At 38.9% G+C, this 19,562-nt stretch overlaps 1 protein-coding gene across 1 annotated transcript; it reads right to left on the reverse strand.

Moving 5' to 3' along the window:
• Nucleotides 1–1,128: 1,128 nt before the first annotated feature.
• Nucleotides 1,129–4,573, reverse strand: LOC147388893 (uncharacterized). Its single transcript, XM_086419675.1, has 3 exons — nucleotides 4,499–4,573; nucleotides 1,797–1,926; nucleotides 1,129–1,643 (listed from the first exon to the last, which is right to left on the reverse strand). The coding sequence occupies exons 1-3, from the start codon at nucleotides 4,571–4,573 to the stop codon at nucleotides 1,129–1,131; spliced, it is 720 nt and encodes a 239-aa protein (XP_086275801.1).
• Nucleotides 4,574–19,562: the final 14,989 nt, after the last annotated feature.

A 19,562-nucleotide genomic window follows, 5' to 3' on the forward strand; every position in this document is an offset into this window, starting at 1 on the left:
CAACGGAATACACATCCATCATTGGGAATCATTGCAATCGGATTGACGAGTTGATTAATCAGGCGAGTGCAAAAATGGGGTGTCTACAGGCTCAAAAAGGACTGACTAGGGTTAGTTATTTTCAAGATAGCAAAGATGGCCTTTCGTCATCTCAGGATCAGTCCTCAGGCGTAGTATTTCTTGACAGTATCAGCATTGATAGGTTGAGGGAAGACTTGTCCGTCCATCTCTGTAAGAATCAGAGCTTCTCCCGTCATTACCTTTTCACAATAAATGATCCCTCATAGTTTGGTCGAAATTTTCCCCTGCGTCTTTTTGGATTGGCAAAATTTTCTTCAAAACAAGGTCTCTTCAATCAGATTCAGTTGATCCAATCGGACTTGAACCCATTTTGTTTTGTCTAACTCTGCTTCTTTTAAGATTTGGGGGAGGGAATCTTAATCTCGACAAGTAAGACTGATTCCATTCTATATACCAACGAGTACGGAGTTGCCCTAGTTGAGGTTCTGAATGAGGTCTGATAGGTGTGAAGGGCAAAAGACAACATATCATGACAATCCTTGTATGTGACTACCATTTTCTCGATGATTCTTTTAATGTTCTTGTTGGCAGCCTCCACTACCCCATTCATCTTGGGTCTATAAGGTACCGAGTTGTGATGAGTGATCTGGAAGTATTTGCACATTTTTATCATATACTTGTTTTTTAAGTTCTTGGCATTGTCCGTTACTAATCCATTAGGAATCCCATATCGATAGATGATGTTGTTCTTGACAAACTTCAAGACATTGCTTTTGGTGACATTGGCATATGATGCAGCTTCTACCCATTTTGTGAAGTAATCGATAGCAACCAGAATGAAGTGATGTCCATTTGAAGCTTTTGGTGAGATCTGTCAAATAACATCCATGCCCCAAAGTGAGAAGGGCCATAGAGTAGTCATACTGTGCAATTCTGAAGATGGAGCGTTGATCTTATTGGCATAGATTTGGCAAAGATTGCATTTACGAACGTGTTGATAGCAATCGCTTTCCATTGTTGTCCAATAATATCCCATTCTCATGATCTTCTTGGTTAGTATGTGACCATTCATGTGAGGTCCGCAGACTCTACGGTGTAAGATCTCAATTAATCATTCGGCCTCTGTTTCTGTGACACAACGGAGAAGAACCTTGTGATGTGATTTTTGAACAGAGTCTCATTACTTAGAAATAATTGACCTACCAATCTCTGGATGGTCCTTTGTTCATTTACCGTTATATCTGATGGGATGGTTCGATCTTCTAAGTATGCCTTGATGTCTGAATACCACGATTTCTCCTCGGGCTCTACTATATCCACTAGTAAACAATAGGCTGGTTCGTCTTGGATGCCAATTTCGATAGGATCGATGACTAGGTCCTTTGAAATACTGATCATGGAAGCAAGCGTAGCCAGTGCATCTGCAAATTGATTTTTGGCTCGTGGTATGTAAGTGAATGAGATCTTGGTGAAGTTTGAGCTCAGTTCTTCCAAGTACTCATGGTAAGGGACTAATATTTGTTCTTGAGTTTTCCATTCTCCAATTGTCTGATAGACCACTAGACTTGAATCTCCGAATACATCTATTTCGTCCACTTCCAACTCGATTGTTGTTTTTAACCCTGCGATACATGCTTCATACTCTGCATCTTTATTGGAAGATTGGAACTTCAATCGGATGGTGATCGGAACATGAGATCCATCTGGTTTGATCAAAACTGCCCTTATTCCATTTCCTTTCTGATTTGCAGTTCCATCGAAATACATCTTCCAACCTTGCTCTTCGTCACTATCTTCAAATTCTGTCAACAAGATGGCCTCATCTGGGAAATTTGTCTTTAAAGGCTCATAGTCAGGTAAGGGATGCTCAGCTAAGTGGTCGGCAATGTCTTGTCCCTTGATAGCCTTTTGAGTGACATAGGTGATGTCGAACTCAGATAATAGTAATTGCCATTTAACGGTGTGACCTGTCAGCGCTGACTTCTTGAAAATATACTTGAGAGGGTCCATTCGAGTGATAAGCAAAGTTGAGTAGCTGAGGAGGTAGTGGCGCAATCGTTGAGATGCCTAGATCAATGCACAACAAATTTTCTCAAGCACTGAGTACTTTGCCTCATAATTGGTGAACTTCTTGCTGAGATAGTAAATGGTTTGCTCTTTTTGACCTGACTCGTCGTGTCGCCCCAATTCACAGCCTATAGACGTTTCTTGTACTGAGATATACATTAGTAAGGCTCGCCCTGGCATAGGATGAACCAAGACTGGCGGATTGAGTAAATACTTCTTTATTTTGTCAAAGGCTTCTTGGCAGTCTTCATTCCATGTTTTTGGTACATTTTTTCTCAATAGTTAGAAGACTGGTTCGCAGATAGGAGTGAGTTGAGCAATAAATCTACTGATATACTGTATTTTACCCAAAAACGCTCTGACATCCCTTTCTGACACTGGTACTTTCATTTCAAGAATGTACTTGGTCTTTGCTGGATCTATCTCGATGCCTCTTCTACTGACGATAAAGCCTAACAATTTTCCTGATGTTGCCCTGAAGACGCATTTTACTGGATTAAGCCTCAAACTGTACTTCCTTAGTCGATCGAACAATTTTCTCAAGTTTATCAGATGGTCCTCTTCCAAGTTAGACTTAGCGATCATATCATCCACATAAACCTCCATTTCTTTATGGATCATATCGTGAAATAAAGTCGTCATTGCGCGTTGATAGGTTGCCCCAGCATTCTTGAGCCCGAATGGCATGACTTTGTAATGAAAAGGGTCCTAGGATGTGATGAATATTATCTTTTCCTGGTTTTCTTCTGCCATTTTTATCTGATTGTAGCCTGAGAAATCATCCATGAATGAGAACATACAATGTCCTGCTGTGCTATCTACTAGAGTGTCGATGTGGGGTAATGGAAAATCATTCTTAGGACTGGCTTTGTTCAAATCTCGATAATCACTACACATTCATACTTTTCCATCCTTCTTTGGTACCGGAACGACATTGGTTAACCATTCGGGGTACGTGGAGACTGCGAGAAATCCTGCTTGGAACTGTTTCATCACTTCATCTTTGACTTTGAGTATTTATTCTGGCTTGAGTCTTCTCAACTTTTGTTTGATCGACTTACTCCCAAGAGCAATCGACAGCTTATGAACAATGAGATCTATGTCTAAGCCGAGCATATCTCTGTAAGACTAGGCGAAGATGTCTTGGTAGTCTTGTAGTAGTCCTATCATTTCTTGTTTCTGTTGAGGGGTTAGCAAGGCTCCGATTTTAGCAACACGTGAGTCATCTTCAATACCAAGATTAATTGAGTCTGTATCCTCAATGTTTGCCTGAACACCTTTTTCATGTCGTTCTAGAAGGTCTTTATTTTTTTAGGGGGATATTCCACTTCGTCCTTAGACTCTTCCTTGATTCCCATGAAATCGAAGTCATACTCATCCCTTTTATATTCTGTCATGTCCAAAGATCCATTCGATTGAGACAAATCCTTTAAATTATGATAAAACTCTTTTTTTGGTTTTTGAAAGATTTTTTTGAGATTTTGAAAGTTTTTTTATTTTTTTTAATATTTTTTTAATTTTGAATTTTTTGATTTTTGAGTACTATTCTCCGGACATCTGAAATAAGAAGAACAATCATACATTAGTAAAGATAGGGAGCCCTCAAAACAGTCTTTACCAGAGGATGAGGGCTCGTTATGATCCTCGGGCAAATTGATTTTTCCTAACGACTTTTTTTTTAAGGCCTCAGCAGCCTCAAAGGTTAGAAGGAATTCTTCCTAATTGTTCAAAATCTCTCTTTCCTTGATGGGGTAGATGAGGTGAGATGGTGGTTCTTTTGGTGATTCAGAGATGACCATGATCTCCGGTTGAATTTTGTCAGGGTTGGGCATAGCCCGTCCCAAGATTGGGAGGTGATGACTGATAGCCAGTCGATACCGATGGGGAAGGGTGATTCTTTCTATTTGTTCACGGTGATTTCCACTTTTGCAGGCTCTCTTGTCGTTTTTGTTAGACTATCGTTGGAATCCCCATTAAATAAGACATCAATACCCTCCACGAGGGATGGTTGGGACTCAATAACTGAGTCTTCTTGAAGGCACAGGGGTTCGAAACTTATTGTTTTCTTCTTTCTAGCTGGCTTTGTTAACAGTGACTCCGATAGATTGTCGGGTCTGATTTGTGATTTCGGGAAGCTGATGCTGATGTGAGGAACCTCGCCCAGATTCCAAACGTTTGGTTCACGATTTTACTTTATTGCTAGTCGAAGTTATCTCTTCTTGTCGTTCATGTCAGTAATGTCTTTCTTTGTAGGTCTAAACCCCAAATCGAAATAAGGAGTGTGCTTCTTCATTTTGATTGGCGTGGCTTTCCCTTTTCTTCCTGATCCCAACCCTTACTTTTGTTGGTAACCAACGTTCTTTAAGACCCGGTCGGTTATCAGGTTTGCCCTTGATAATTCTGCCTTTACCCTTTCTTTCCCTTTTACGACATGGTTAACGGCAGCGAACTGACAGGAGTAGTATAGTGCCTTGTCCTTTGTCATTTATATATCAATGAAGGAAACATCCGGGGCTCTCCTAGTTGGGATTAGGTTCTCTTCCAAGATGGATATCATCCTCTGTCCCATGATGAATTTGATTCTTTGGTGTAAAGAGGAAGGCAATGCCCCAGGAATATAGATCCATGGCCTACCCAGCAGCTAATTGAATGTCATTGGTATCTCCATGACATCGGACGTTACTTCGAAGGTACAGGGTCCTAAAGTTATTGGTAAATCTATCTCTCCTAGAGAGTCCTTTCCCGAACTGTCGAAACCTCGAACAACCTTATTGTTAGGTTTGATTTGTAACCAATCAGCATTGAGTTTACAAAATGTTTCGAGAGGACAAACATTGAGGGCTGAACCATTATCGATTAACACCCTTGCAACCATCATGCCCTTGTACATGACCATAATATTTAATGGTTTAACATGCCCCCGTCCCTCTGGCACGAACTCACTTTCTGTGAAAACGATGGGGTTGGGAACCATGATCTGACCCACTGTTTGTTCTAGCTGTGCTGGCGAAGTGATCGAAGGTACATGTGATTTTCCCAGAATTCTTAGTAGTGCTTCTTGATGTTCTTCTGACTTTTGTAACAAACCCAGAATGCTGATATGAGCCGGCTGTTTGTTCAGCTGATCCACAATATTGTGCTCACTCTTGCGAATGAGCTTAATGAAGTCTATTGCTTCGTTGTCTGTCACTTTCGTCATTTTCTCTTCCTTATCCTCTTCGTTTATCTTGTCCTTCCCCTTTTACTTTTTTTCTCCTCATCCATTGTTTCTTCCCTGATGTTTATCCCTTTTACTGGCACTCTTTGGCACCTTCCTATTTTGGTCATGTGGCCAAGGTCAACTACCATTGCCTTCTTCATCATCTCGGCCCCTGTTGATATGGTGATAGTCGTCTCGTAGCTCCAGGGGACTGCTTGGTAAGAGTTATATGGAAAGGGTTTTGGTGAGCGTATGGTTATTGGAGATGGATCAAGTTTTACATTAAAGATGAGGGGTGGTGATTGTATTTTGGCTATTGTGGTGATGGGAGGAGCTACTTGAGGGACTGGTGAAGTGTAAGGAATGACTAGTGGTGGTCGTGAAGTGTAAGGTATATGAAGGGGTGGTCGAGTCATACATATATTGAGAACTTAGCGATGTATATGGTATAATGAGAGGCGATAAGGTAACAATATTGGGAATTTGATGAGTGGGATGGATAGTGAAGTCAGCCATTCTGAGGGGCAGTTGCGAGTTTCGAAGTGGATTTGTTGTGTACTGGTCGATGGTGTCAACTGTTGGTGTTTCTGTTTCTTTTGCTAGATAGATCCTGATTTTCGATCCGATGGGAATTATCAAAGTTGATAGGTTAAAATTGAGTTCCCCAAGAATGACATTTACCCTGTGCCTACTTCCCTTTCCATTGTGGGTAGGTAGCGGGTTTTGGTTGATGTTCTGCTGCTAAGTGGGATTCGCTAGTCGATCCAGTATGAGTGTTTTTTTATTTATCAAATTTTACACCTGGTGCTTGAGTTGCCAGCACTGATCAGAAGAGTGCCTCGGTGCATCCATATGAAATTCACAAAACAAGTTGGGGTTAGTCCTTTCGCATCCTCTGGATTTGGTGGTCGTTTTGTGAGGTACTCTTCCCTGAGCAAGATCGGAAGTAATTCTGTCAGCGTCATAGGCAATCTGGTGAATACCCTGTTTACCCTGTTGGACCGTGCTTATTGATTTTGCCCATACTGTGGTGTTGGTTGTGCTTGCGGAGGAACTGTTCAAAAGGGATTCTGCGGTGCTGGAGCCCAGGCAGCTCTAGGTACTGGCGTCCAAGGGACTGTGGTGTCTGTGGCCTCTGAATTGGTGCCTGAATGAAAAGAAGTTGGCTGGGTTGTACATTGTCGACTTGAGTTTTTTCTTTCTTTTTGACAAAAGACACTGACTTCTTCTATGTCGATGTCCTTGCTACTGCACTCAGGGCTATGAAGTCAAATATTAAACTGGTTCGGATCCCATCCTCGACCTGGTCTGCCACTTGAACAAGATTGGAGAAAGTACCCATGGTATGCCCTACCAGATGGGTGTAGGATGAATGTTCCAATGTAGAGATAAACGTAGTGTTCATCTATTCTTCAGTCATAGTGGGCCGTACTTGGGAAGATGACTCTCGCCACTTTTGGGCGTATTCCTTCACTCTTTCCCTCTACTTCCTCATCATTCTAGCCATATAATTTCTGTCCAATCCCACATCCGTATTGAACCGATAGTTATGCAAGAACATCTCAGCTAAGTCCTATCAATTTTTGATAAGTATATGGTCCAATCCGAAGAACTACTTGAGGGTTGGCCCCGTTAAACTTCTTTGGAACAACTGCACCAGTAGCCTACCATCTTTACCATATTGGCACATAAATCTGCAATACAGTTTCAAGTGTGACAGCGGACACCCCACTCCATTGTACTTTTCGAACTCCGGACACTTGAACTTGGCTGGCAACTTTGCATTGGGATAAAAGCAGAGGTCCTTAAACCGAGTTCCGCTCATGGTGTTGAGGCCTTTCATTCTCCTCATTTCCTCTTGAAGGGACTCGATTTGTTGAGCCATCTTTTCGTCTGTCACATTTTTGGCCTCCATAGCCCTATACTCACACTCATCATCAGGGATGACCACCGAGGGTGGTCGATTCTGTGGAACGTAGAGCGGGGGCCCTTGTATTCTAGCACTGTTGGAGGCATAGTGGTCTGTGATCCTTGCGGAGGTTGGTCGGGTAGATCCTGATTTGACCCCGACGTATGGTGCTGCACTATTTGGGCTTGTATAATGCTGGCGTTGGCTAATACGGCACTTACCATCTTTTCTTGCCTCTCAATCATTTTTAGTAGCGTTGTTATTCTAGGATCAACCTTTGACGTTTCAGCTACTACAGGTTCGGAAGAACTCATGGTAACGACGGTAACAACGAAAAATCTGAGAAAATACGGAGGTTCCTTTGGCTGCTTATATTTATTTCTTTTGGCCACCTTTAGGTACAGAAGACCAAGCGTTACTATCTTGTTTACAAGAGGAAAATGCATGATGTTTTATTAGGTTGGGTAAAGTTATTTATTTTAAAGTAAACGAGTTTTAAAGAAAATAGTTATTCGGCACGGAGCCAACATTAACGCGAAGTTGGCATCAGCACGGGGCTGGCAAAACATTTTGAAAAGGAATTAAATCAACCGGAGCCGGCATCCACACGGAGTCGGTGAAATTTAAAAATGATTTCACCGGCACAGAGCTGCCATCGACACGGAGTTGGTAAAATTAAAGTTATTTCATCAGCACAGAGTTGGCATCGATATAGAATTGATAAAATTTAAAAATGATTTCATCGGCACAGAGCTGCCATCGACATGGAGTCGGTAAAATTAAAAAAATTTCATCAGCACGGAGCTGACATCAACACGGAGTCGATAAAAAAAATGATTTCATTAGCGCGGAGCTGACATCGACACGGAGTCGGTAAAATTAAAACTGCATTCCATCAGCACAGAGCTGGCATTGACACGGAGTCGGTAAAATTAAAAAAAAGAAGATTTCATCAACACAGAGCTAGCATTGACACGGAGCCGGTAAAAATTAAAATGATTACATTAGCACGGAGCTGGCATTGACGCGGAATCGATAAAAAAAAATTTAAGAAAAAAATATTTTATTAGCACGGAGCTGGCATCGACATAGAGCTGGTAAAATATTTTTAAAAAGCAATTTCATCAACACAGACTGGCATCGACACGGAGTCGGTAAAATATTTTGAAAAATAAATTTCATCAACACGGGACTGGCATCGAAATGGAGTCGGTAAAATATTTTGAAAAAGAAAATTACATCAGCACGGAGTTGGCATCGACATGGAGTCGATATAACATTTTGTAAAAGTAGATTAGCTGAAACAAGTAGAGTTGAAAAAATATTTTTTTTTCTATTTTTATTATTATTATTATTATTATTTTTGTACACCAACCCACTAAATAATTCATTTATGCAACGATTATTCACAAGAAATTAAAAGAGATTTTATTGAACTATTTGATAATTTTTTGACAGATAAGATTTTCATAACAACTTTCAATAACTCTGACTTAGATTTTTTTTACACGGACGTTTGGGTTTGTTTTGATCGTCATCAGGATTGCTAGGACCATTAGACTTGCTTCTCTTGGTTCTAACGACTGGCTCTTTGAGCTCTGCTGGTCCATCTAGATATCCTAAGGTGCACTGTTCCAAGCCTTCTTAATGTGATGTACTAACTTTTTAGTCAATGGTTCGGGAGGAAAGAATTCTTTGTGTTGAGGCAGCGAAAACTCTATAGGCACTCCGTACTATTCTAGGATCAAGGCAGGTTGGTAAAAATATGTCTCTCCAGTCCAATCAAACGGACATAATAGGATCCTTTGGTACCTAAAATAGGGTAGTCAGCCATCCACCAAAGGCATTTCAAATCAATATGACGGGCAAGGAAAGAATCCAACCATTTACTTCAGGCCTTGACTAAGTTGTGACATGCTAACATGTTTCTTTTGGAAAAGTGCTTTGGCTTATACTCAAGAGTTAAAGGAATGTCCACAATTTTAAGACGGTCACGAAGCCACATATAAAGTAGGTGAGGGCTTCCTTTGAAACCCCTTTCCTCACCATTTTTTATAGTATCCAAACCTAATAAGATTTTAGCTAGAATGAGAGGTATAGGGTTAGCTTTTCTAGAAAGTTGGGAAGTTATGTCTATAAAGGACTCAGGGACACTTTTGGAGGTCAGTATGTACTGGGCTAAGATCCCTAAACATAATCGATAGTTTCTAGTGGCTCATCAAGCTTCTGGTTTTACATTGATGGGATGACTATAGGAGTGGTATGGTGTCACGCCCCGAAATCCCAACACGAATCCCTATGATTCATCAGTCAGAATCTCGAGGTGTGAGGTAATCAATCACAAAATCTAACAGAACATTCATAAATAATAATACTTATGAAAAGAAAATACACGCAGCGGAATAAACATTTAACTAACATCTATACGAGAGTCTAGAGTAAACAGAAGAAATCGACAAACACTGATATAAGTCAAGATCTTTAATCTCATAATTCATCAGGTTACAAAAATTTCTAAACTACCATGTTTCTTATCTACAAACAAAAACCGCTAAGATCCTCTACTAGTCCTCAAAGACATGGCGGCGGCAAGACATCAATCTGATCCTCCTCGAGGACCTCCTCAAAGAACGGTTCTTCAAAAGTTGAATAATCTGAAAGGAGAAGGATAGGGTGAGTAACAGGGGAATGTTACTCAGCAGGATGAATGCCGTTCTAACAACGAGTCATACATGCACGAGTAATCAGTTGAACAGTTAAATAATGTAAGTTTTTCATAATGTAACATACGATAAATGTCTAAGCATATTCAATAAACAGTTAAATAATTTCAACCTATCATTTCTATCATTTAAAGTAACATATGCATCTTTTAAATGAAAACATCTATCAATCATTACAAAATAAGAAAAAGATACATAATAAAAACACGGCGGTGTAATCGATAAGAGAGCAGAGGAACACGCCGATATAACCGCCTCGGCTATGGCAATACGATATTCCAAACTTAACCTCCGATGTGGAATCCCATCGTTATAATCTGATTTTGTGGCCGGTCTAGCATACCACGGTTGGATGACCATTTATCCGGCTCAGACTGGCCGTTGACCAAGAACCCAATACTGAGTTCAACTAACGGTGAGGTCGACCGTTTGACGACTATAGACTAATAGTGATCACTAACTACCCCAGGAGACCCCTCGCGTAGAAGCCTATCAAGAGGCAATGCATGTGAACCCCGCCTATCTCTACACTATACAGAGACCGCCTTTACACACAACGTTCCCTAGAAAATAAGTAGGAGAAATTCCCGGATTTCATAAGCTGTAATATGCTCTAAGGTATCCCATACTACCGAAGAGCATATGACATCTAGTGTTATCTTAGATTGACTCGCCGCTTCCGGATACATAGCAACGCGTCACTCTTTATGGGTTTTCTACAAATCTTTACTGGTAAACAAAATAATTTATTTTGTATATAATATATCATTTCTTTTAATCGAAAATACAATCAAAATCTGGTAGTGCCCTCCAGTGACAGTTATCTGTCATATCCATCTATCAACCATCTCATCCCTCTATCTATCTATCACGTTTTACGTGGCATGGCCACTACGTAGAACTGGAGGCACTGTCCCATCAATCAGTCGAGAACATACGTTCTCTCTATCCATCCATCGATTAAATCGATCAATCTATCATCTAATGTCCTACATATCTATCAAAGTAATTTTACTTTTAAAGAAATTCGAAATCCATAGAGCATCAACTAATTCCATTCGATGGTTTTGGTTGAGTAGAAAGACTCGAAAACGAAGATAAAACCATAAGCTGAAAATCTATGAAAATTTAACTAAGTGTTGAAAAATAATTTTTTTCAAAGTCGAAATTGAAAACGAACTATTTATTTATTTATTAAAGAACTTAAAGTAATACTTAATTAGTTTTAATGAAATAAATGTAGGAAATGGGTATACATACTATATGGAAGCAACACAAAACAAATTAGAACCAAACTCAACATTCGGATACTTTTCCGAATTGTTGATTTTTCGTCGAAACTCGACCAAATTCGATCCAAATATCATATTAACTATGAAATGCTTATATTACATCAAATGAACTAAAACCAATCATAAATAAGCATGTAAACATGATTCAAATCGTTCAAATATGTATAAACTTAATGAAATAATCGATTTATCAATAATCATATGGATTTTCTATGAAATTATCGCATAACTAGAAGGTAGAAGGGAAGGTAACCTACTTCAAGCTATTTTCAACGGTTGAATGGACTTTAAAATCGCTTCCGGCCAAGCTCTAAAATTTTCTTCCGGTGAAAATCGGATTTCTTTGCGTCCACGCGTAACCCTCGACGAGAGGAACAACTTTCCTTCTTTCGCCTAAGCTCGGATCGTTTTCGTTTAATGTAGATCTGAGTTTCAAATATTGAAGGAAAAGAGTTGAGATTTGTTTGGAGAGGAGAATAAGAAAAATCTGATTTTTCTAATAGAATTTAGATATTTATATCACTTAAGTTGGGACATACTTGTCATTTTGGGAATTGTTTTTCCCGAATGCCGAATTGGACAAACTTATACTCTATTTCGGATGATTTTTCGACACGAATCTAATGGTATGATCGGTTTCCTCAAATTACGTCTCTAAGGTGTCGTTTACCTATTGGAAAAATATCTAATGCGAAACTCGAGTTGTGACTTAATTTTTAAATCAACGCACGGATCTAAAATTCTTTCCTCGAGATACATTTTAGGATTTCAGGTCATTACATATGGACTCAATAAGGGTACTAAATCCAATCTCCCATTAAGGACTAAGGCCTTGACTTCTTCTTTTGAAATATTTAGGCCTGTGGCGAGGTCACAAGAATATTATGTCTTCAATGAAGACCTGACTAGAGGACTTGAAGTAGTTATCCCTAGGATGCCACAATAGTCTTCATGAGTAGGACACAAGTGCATATGCCCAGGTGGAAGATGTGAAGATAAGGGTGCCAACGATTAGTCATAGCGCACAAAAGGTTCCAATCTATCTTAAACTCGTAGAAGTATAGGGCGCATCTCAACATGAATTTCCCAAAGTTGAATTTCTCTACGGTGTGCATCCCCGTGATGGTTGTTTTGACAAACTGGTCGATTGGGTTATTGCCTGCAACTAGCGTCCTAAGTTGACACAAAAGAATATTTCAGTACATTTTCAAGGTCCATGCAAAACATGTCTTTGTAAGTCATTTTTTTTATTTTTGCAAACAATAAATCTTTTGTAAATCATTTTTTCTTTTATTTTCTTTTGAAAAATATTTTTCTTATCTTGAAATGGGTTGGGACCCGAATTAGAGAAAAAAGAACTTGAACGCCATTTTGAGTTAAATGGTCCGGCCCATCGTGATCGTTAAATCAAGATGAACTAATTCATTGTGCATAACTACCAAATTTAAAATGGATTCTTTATTGGGTTGGTGCACCCATTGATATAATAGTTTTGAATCAGGTTAAACAAATGATTTGATTATCTTGAAGACAAAATCGTAACTTCCTGATCTCAACAATTTGTAATGTCCATTTTTCGAAAAGCAACCTGGGAACGCCCACTATAAGTTCGAGTTGTGACTTATAAAAAGGTTCTTAGACTCTAGGTTTAATATACCGTATAGGTGATAATCTATGGCTCCAACTCACAATCTCTGAAGTCAAAAATAGTCAGTTTAATCCCCAGTTGAGAGGTGGCGCACGATGCTGAGCAAGGGCACTCTTAAATCACCTCTCGTCTAAAATAGATGTCGTCTATCCCCCTAGTACCATAATACAGTGGGGCAGGATTTCGTTTAAGCACTGTTTTGACCAAGAAGTGCAATTGGTGAACTTAGATTATTTTAATATACCGTATAGGTATGAGTCTAGGGTTGTAGCTTTCATAAATGGTTTTCGCATCTCGCGGGGGGACTGACCACGTACTAGTACTGTAGACACCCCAATTTGAACGGGCCCACACTCGAAAGGGCCCAAAATACTGATTTTTCAATAGGATTCGTCAACGGACCTCAAAGGCCCAAATCACTAAAAAGTGACTTTTTGATCGAACCGATGCCCCTAAGACCTCTTAATGGTCTACGAGGCCCACCAAAAGGGCTTGACCTACCCTATGCTTTCCCAATGTTTGCTGCTCCGCTTTCAAAATAAAAAATGACGAATTTTCAATAAAATTTACCGACGAGCCCTAAAAAGTCTGATTTGCCAACACGTGGCATCTTGATCAAACCAATGATTTCAAAAATCACAAAAAAATAAATAAAATTAAAAAACGAGACTTAGGACGCCTACCACATCTATCCCTTCACTGCTCCATCTTCAAATCCAAAAAAATCTAAGCCCACCTAAGGCCCATAAACCCTCAATTCTTCAAAATCTATCTTCCTCATCTTAACCCTAATCTAAACCTAATCCCACACCACTTAAAATCTAAAACTAACCTACACCCTCAACCAATCCCTAAAACCCAAAACCATTTCTAAAACCCAAGGCCAACACTACAAAGCCCACAAACTATTATCCATATCCAATTCATTACCCAACCCACAAACCTAACCCATAAACCACAACCCACATCAACCAATCACTCTTTTATCATTAAAAGATGACACATGTCCTCACTCCCTCTCACCTCCCTCATCAAACCACTCACCCCATCACCTTTCTCTAAAATATTAACTACCCACATCACCTTTTCTTTAAAAAATCACATCAATCCACACCCTCCCCTAACATACCCTCATAATTCCCTAACTTCTATTCTCTCAAATCAAACACATCAACCCACACCCCCCTAACCTATCATCATCATACCTGTCATTAATCTATCATCATCATTTCCTATAAATCCATCTCTACAACCTAAACCTACACCCATTCTCTCAAGTTAAACACTCAACCTCTCCCATCAATTAAATTTAAACCTCTAACATCCACACATCTTGTCACATGTCACCATCTCCCTCATCCTCCCAACCACCCTCTTATACCCTCCAGTCTCTTAAATCAAATACCACTCAATTAATCAATCACCCTCTTAAACACACATCATCTCATCTCACCAAACACTCCACCCAAATGGTTTGGGTAAGATCCAAACCATTTGGATCAAAACAGAACCCATTTACTCTCATTACATAACTACCCATCTCCCAACTCCTAATTTCATACCCCCCACCTTTAAAACCAATGCCATTATCCTTTCTCCTAACCTTTCACCCCATTATACCCTTAAAATACCCTTCCAACATCTATAAAAACCCCTCTCCTCTTCCCAAAAATGGGTCCCAACTCACAAAAAAAAATATCTTACTAAATCTCACAAACTACTCTCAACTCTTTACTCATCTCTTCTCTACTCTCTCACACTAATCTAAAAAGAGTTATACTCTCATGACTCATTGAGGACTCAACTCAAGAAGACATTGAAGAAGAAGAAGAAAAGGGTGAAGCATCAAGGTGGGTTCAAAGAACACCCCCATCCTTCCTTCTTCTCTACCATCTACATCTCCCTCTTCTAATATCCCCTTCTTCTCTTTATTTTTATTTTCAATGAGTAGTCCCTAAGGCAAATGATTCATTAGGATCACCTCTTTCAATGAGATGATCCTATGATCAAGCCAAGAATAAAATCCCTATGTAGGGTACAAATGCACACACATGACACTTTATTTTTCACTTTTTCAAAATCAAAATGACCAAGTTAGTTGAGCTTACCGCCACTTGGCGGGGAGAAAAGGGTGCCTAACACCTTCCCTTTTCTCCAACCGAGCCGCTTATCCGAATCTCTAGGTTTGATCAATCCTTATCCATCACGAGTCACTAAGGTGAAAAATGTCATTTTTTTAGAAAATGTGCATCGGGTCACTATTCATACCCACTTACAACATGAATGGGGGTGACTCCAAACCATAGTAGATGTGGTATTTGTAATGATGAAAATCACGTATCTACAAGTACTACATTGGCAATCCGGACATGAGACCGTATAGCTTACAATAGGACAAAGGCTCAGGTCGTTCCACCATGGATGCATCGATATACCTTTTAGAATCACCCGATCAAACGGTACGGATGCCCCAGTATTATATACCTTACGATACGTGATTGGAGTTGTGATTTTCATGAATGACGTCGCATCTCTGAGGAGACCAGGCCACGCACTAGTACCACGTTGGCTATTAAGAACGTGCAAACGTGCAATGTAGTAAAGTAAATGTGCTAGTGGTGTGTGCAAATAGGATAGGGTGTTTTCGGAGCATTTTCTAGATGAGTGGGCCCTCGAGACAAATCAAACCATTCCTACATGGATGCCACTTAGCTCAAAGAATACAAATCCATTACATCTACATTAAGATCATGTAAGCCCATTGAAAATATATTTATAGAAACCATGAATTTTCAGATAATTAGTCCACACAAGGATAACACATTCATAGTTAAGCATCAACCAATCAATTTTTTTTTATTTTTTTCTTTTATGAATGAACTAATCATAAAAGGACTTCTCTTTTTAATTTTATTCTTTTATGGTCCACCCGATGATCGCTTTGAATTTTCATTTTGATCAATCAAAAAGTGGCGAGCGGTACGCCCTAAGTTTAACAAAAAGTGATCTGTTTGATTTTTTGAAGTTTTAAAACTCAGAACAAAAATGAAGTCCAAGAGGAAAGTTGTCAAGACTGACGTGAGGAACAAATTGAGCAAAAAAAAATTTTAATTTTTTTTTGTGCTCATTTTGAGGCACATTGCCCGTGGTTTTTTACTTGGGCCAAAAATTTTCTTATGTTTTTTTTGTGCTCATTTTGTATCCTTACAAGAAGCCAAACAGAAATATTAACGGAAATGATAGTAAACAGACTCAAAAAATGATTTTGACTTGTCAACATCTTGCTGACTTTGTCACATTCGAAAGAAAATTGCGTTCTACCCCAAATCGATATGCGATAATAGTTAATTGGAGATCGGACGAGAAAGTTACAATCAGTTTAACTTCGACTATCCATTCACTTTTGAGACATGTAATTTATTCACTTTTGAATATATCATCCATTTTGAGAGATTTTGGAGTCGCCACCATTCATATTTGAAATGGGTGTGAATGGTCACTCGGACTGCCTTTTTTTGAAAAATCATGTTTGATGACTTTTGTATGGATAAGGTACACTCGGTCCAACTTTTGATTCAAGGAAAGGGGGTCCATTTTATGGAGTAGGGAAGGTGTTAGGCACCCTACTCCATCCATCGAAGGTGCTAATGTGGGATTCGATCAACTTTTGAAAATAAAAATAAAGAAAATTGAAAAATCCCATATGTGCCCTCAAGTATGAGGGACTTTAATATTGGTTCAAACATTAAGGGTACCCTTATTGAAAAAGAGGCCCTTTGATGAAAGTGCCCTTGATTCACGAGGTGCGGGAGTCCGCTTTTGACCTTTGAGGTTTGGGAGTCGCCACCTAGTTCTTACGGTTTAGGAATCAAACTTTGACTCTAAAAGGCAAATAAACTAATCTACGAAAGAGAAATACGGGTCTGGGGATCACGTTACGTGGTTGGAAGGTGTAAAGTACCAACCCCGCCCGGCAAACGTCGGTCTGTATTAATTCTCAAATAAAACTACATTGCTAACAAGACCTAAATAATAATAAAAAAATAAAAATACTCACCTTTTACCGAACGCAACGATTTTGTTCCCTCAGATCTGATAGAATAGCTCCTCGTATAGTATTACTCGATTTGTTCTGTCTCTTGATCTAATCTCTGAGCTCCGAGGCAAGATATCTCTTTCTTAGATTTGGATTCTTCAAATTTGTTTAGGGATTTCTAGGTGTTTTTGAAGGGCTTCTAGGTGTTTTTTGAGCTAAAATTGAGGTAGGGGTGTTAGGTAAGGAGTTAGGGCTTCAAAATTAAGGTTTACGGGAGGCTAGGGAAGCTTTTTGACCTACTTCTCATAGGATTTATTTTCGTATACGAAAATAGGGTGTGGAGGCTCCTATTTATAAATTTTTTTAAGAGAGAATCATTGTTTAATTATAATTTTCTTAGAAAGACTTATTATTTAGTTAGAATTCTATTAAATAAAGTTATTATTTAGTTAGGATTGCTTTAAATAGAATTATTATTTAATTAGAACTCTATTAGGATTTTGACTTTTAGTCTCATTTAATTGACTTTAGTCCTACTTGCTTGAGTTTTAATATCTTGACTTTAGTCTTACTTGATTGACTTTAATCTTTTAGAAAACCCCCCTCTGTTATAACTTTAATTCTTTGGACCCTCAAATGGAGGGGTCCTTGAATAAATATCTTGGCAACCATCAACAATTTTGCCTGAGAGCCTGATTGATCGATTTTTTTTGTTCAAATTTTTAAATTAATTTTATTAATATTTCACTTTAATTATTTAATATTTTATTTATTAATTTTAAAATTTTAATTATAAAAATTGTAAAATTATCGTTTTACCCTCGGAGAGGACTTTTTGTGTTTCAAGTCGGTTTTTGATGTTCTAGGATGTTTTGGAATCGGTTTTTCATAAGGAATTCAATAGGAATGTTGAGTTTTGTTATTTATGAATTTTTTTGTGTGAAATGGTTGTGAACTTTATGAGGGGCATTTTCATAATTTTGTCGAATTCTGTAAAAATTGGCAAAATGATTTATTTGGTTTCGATTTATTGTTTTATGTATTCAAAAGAATTTTCCTAAGCGTAATGTAGGCTCTAGGATTGTTTTAATATTAGGAGTATTTTGGTAATTTGATCATTTTTTAGTGATTTTTATCGTAAAGCTTATTTTTGTCTGTAAGATGATGATTTCTATGTTTCTAGGGTCATATTTTCCTAGCGTAGTGTGGTTTCTACAGTTTTATCATTTCGAGATACCTTATCCGGATTTCTGAAACATATCTGGTAACAAAATAAAGTATTGGAATAAACATCCATCATTAGAAATCGTTGCAATCGGATTGACGATTTGATTAATCAAGTAAATGCAAAAAATGGGTTTCTACATATGCTTCTCTTTGATAGAGGGTTGAAGCAAACTAGATAGCAAATCAATTTTGATAGTTAGTACGATATCCGTATGCCAAAGCTAGTGACAGTTCATTTTGCAGCCTGATTTAGCAATTCGTTAGGATGTTTGGATCCTTGAGTGTAAAACTCTCCTCGAACTAAAAGATTGTCAGGTCACCGAGCGAGAACTCTCACTGACAGTATCAGTTCCTTGAATTTTAGAAATTTCTCCTTAACTAATGTAACAACTATGCAAATGTGTGGACTTAAAATCTGATATAAATTTCAAGGAGTTTAATAAAATCTAAGCACAAAGTGAATATAAATTAAACATAAACTGAGCATAATCTGAGTATAGACTGAGTATAAACTGAGCCAACTTGTGAGAAAACCCTTGGCGGTAACTGAGCGTAATTTCGAGAAACCCTCGGCGGTAACTAAGTATAATTCCAAGCAAAACCCTCGGTGGTAACTAACATGATTCCGAGAAACCCTCGGCGGTAACTGAGCATCGTTCCGAGAAAACCCTCGGCGGCATCTGACCATAATTTCGAGAAACCCTCGGCGGTAACTGAGCATAGTTCCAAGAAAACCCTCGGCGGCATCTGACCATAATTTCAAGAAACCCTCGACGGTAACTGAGCATAATTCCGAGAAAACCCTCGGCGGTAACAGAGCATAGTTCTGAGAAAACCCTCGACAACATCTAAGCATAATTCCGAGAAAACTCTCAGCGGTAACTAAGCATAATTTCGAGAAAACCCTCAGTGGCATCTGAGTATAATTCCGAGAAACCCTCAGCAGTAACTGAGCATAATTTTGAGAAAACCCTCGACAGCATCTGAGCATAATTTCGAGAAAACCCTCGGCGGCATCTGAGTATAATTCCGAGAAACCATCGACGGTAACTGAGCATAATTTCGAGAAAACCCTCGGCGGTAACTAAGCATAGTTCCTAGAAAACCCTTGGCGGTAACTGAGCATAATTCTGAGAAAACCCTCAGCGGCATCTGAGCATAATTCTGAGAAAACCCTCAGCGGTATCTGAGCATAATTCTGAGAAAAACCTTGGCGGCATCTAACTATAATTCCGAGAAATCCTCGGTGGTAACTGAGCATAATTTTGAGAAAACCCTCGGGGATAACAGAGCATAGTTCCAAGAAAACCCTCGATGATAACTGAGCATAGTTCTGAGAAAACCATCGGTAGTAACTGAGCATAATTCCGAGAAAACCCTCAGCGGCATCTGAGCATAATTTCGAGAAAACCCTCAGCGATAATTGAGCATAATTCACAA

Source organism: Akebia trifoliata, chromosome 12, assembly GCF_017979445.1.
Source record: "Akebia trifoliata isolate Shusen 1 chromosome 12, ASM1797944v1, whole genome shotgun sequence".
In the NCBI taxonomy this organism is placed as follows: Eukaryota; Viridiplantae; Streptophyta; class Magnoliopsida; order Ranunculales; family Lardizabalaceae; genus Akebia; species Akebia trifoliata.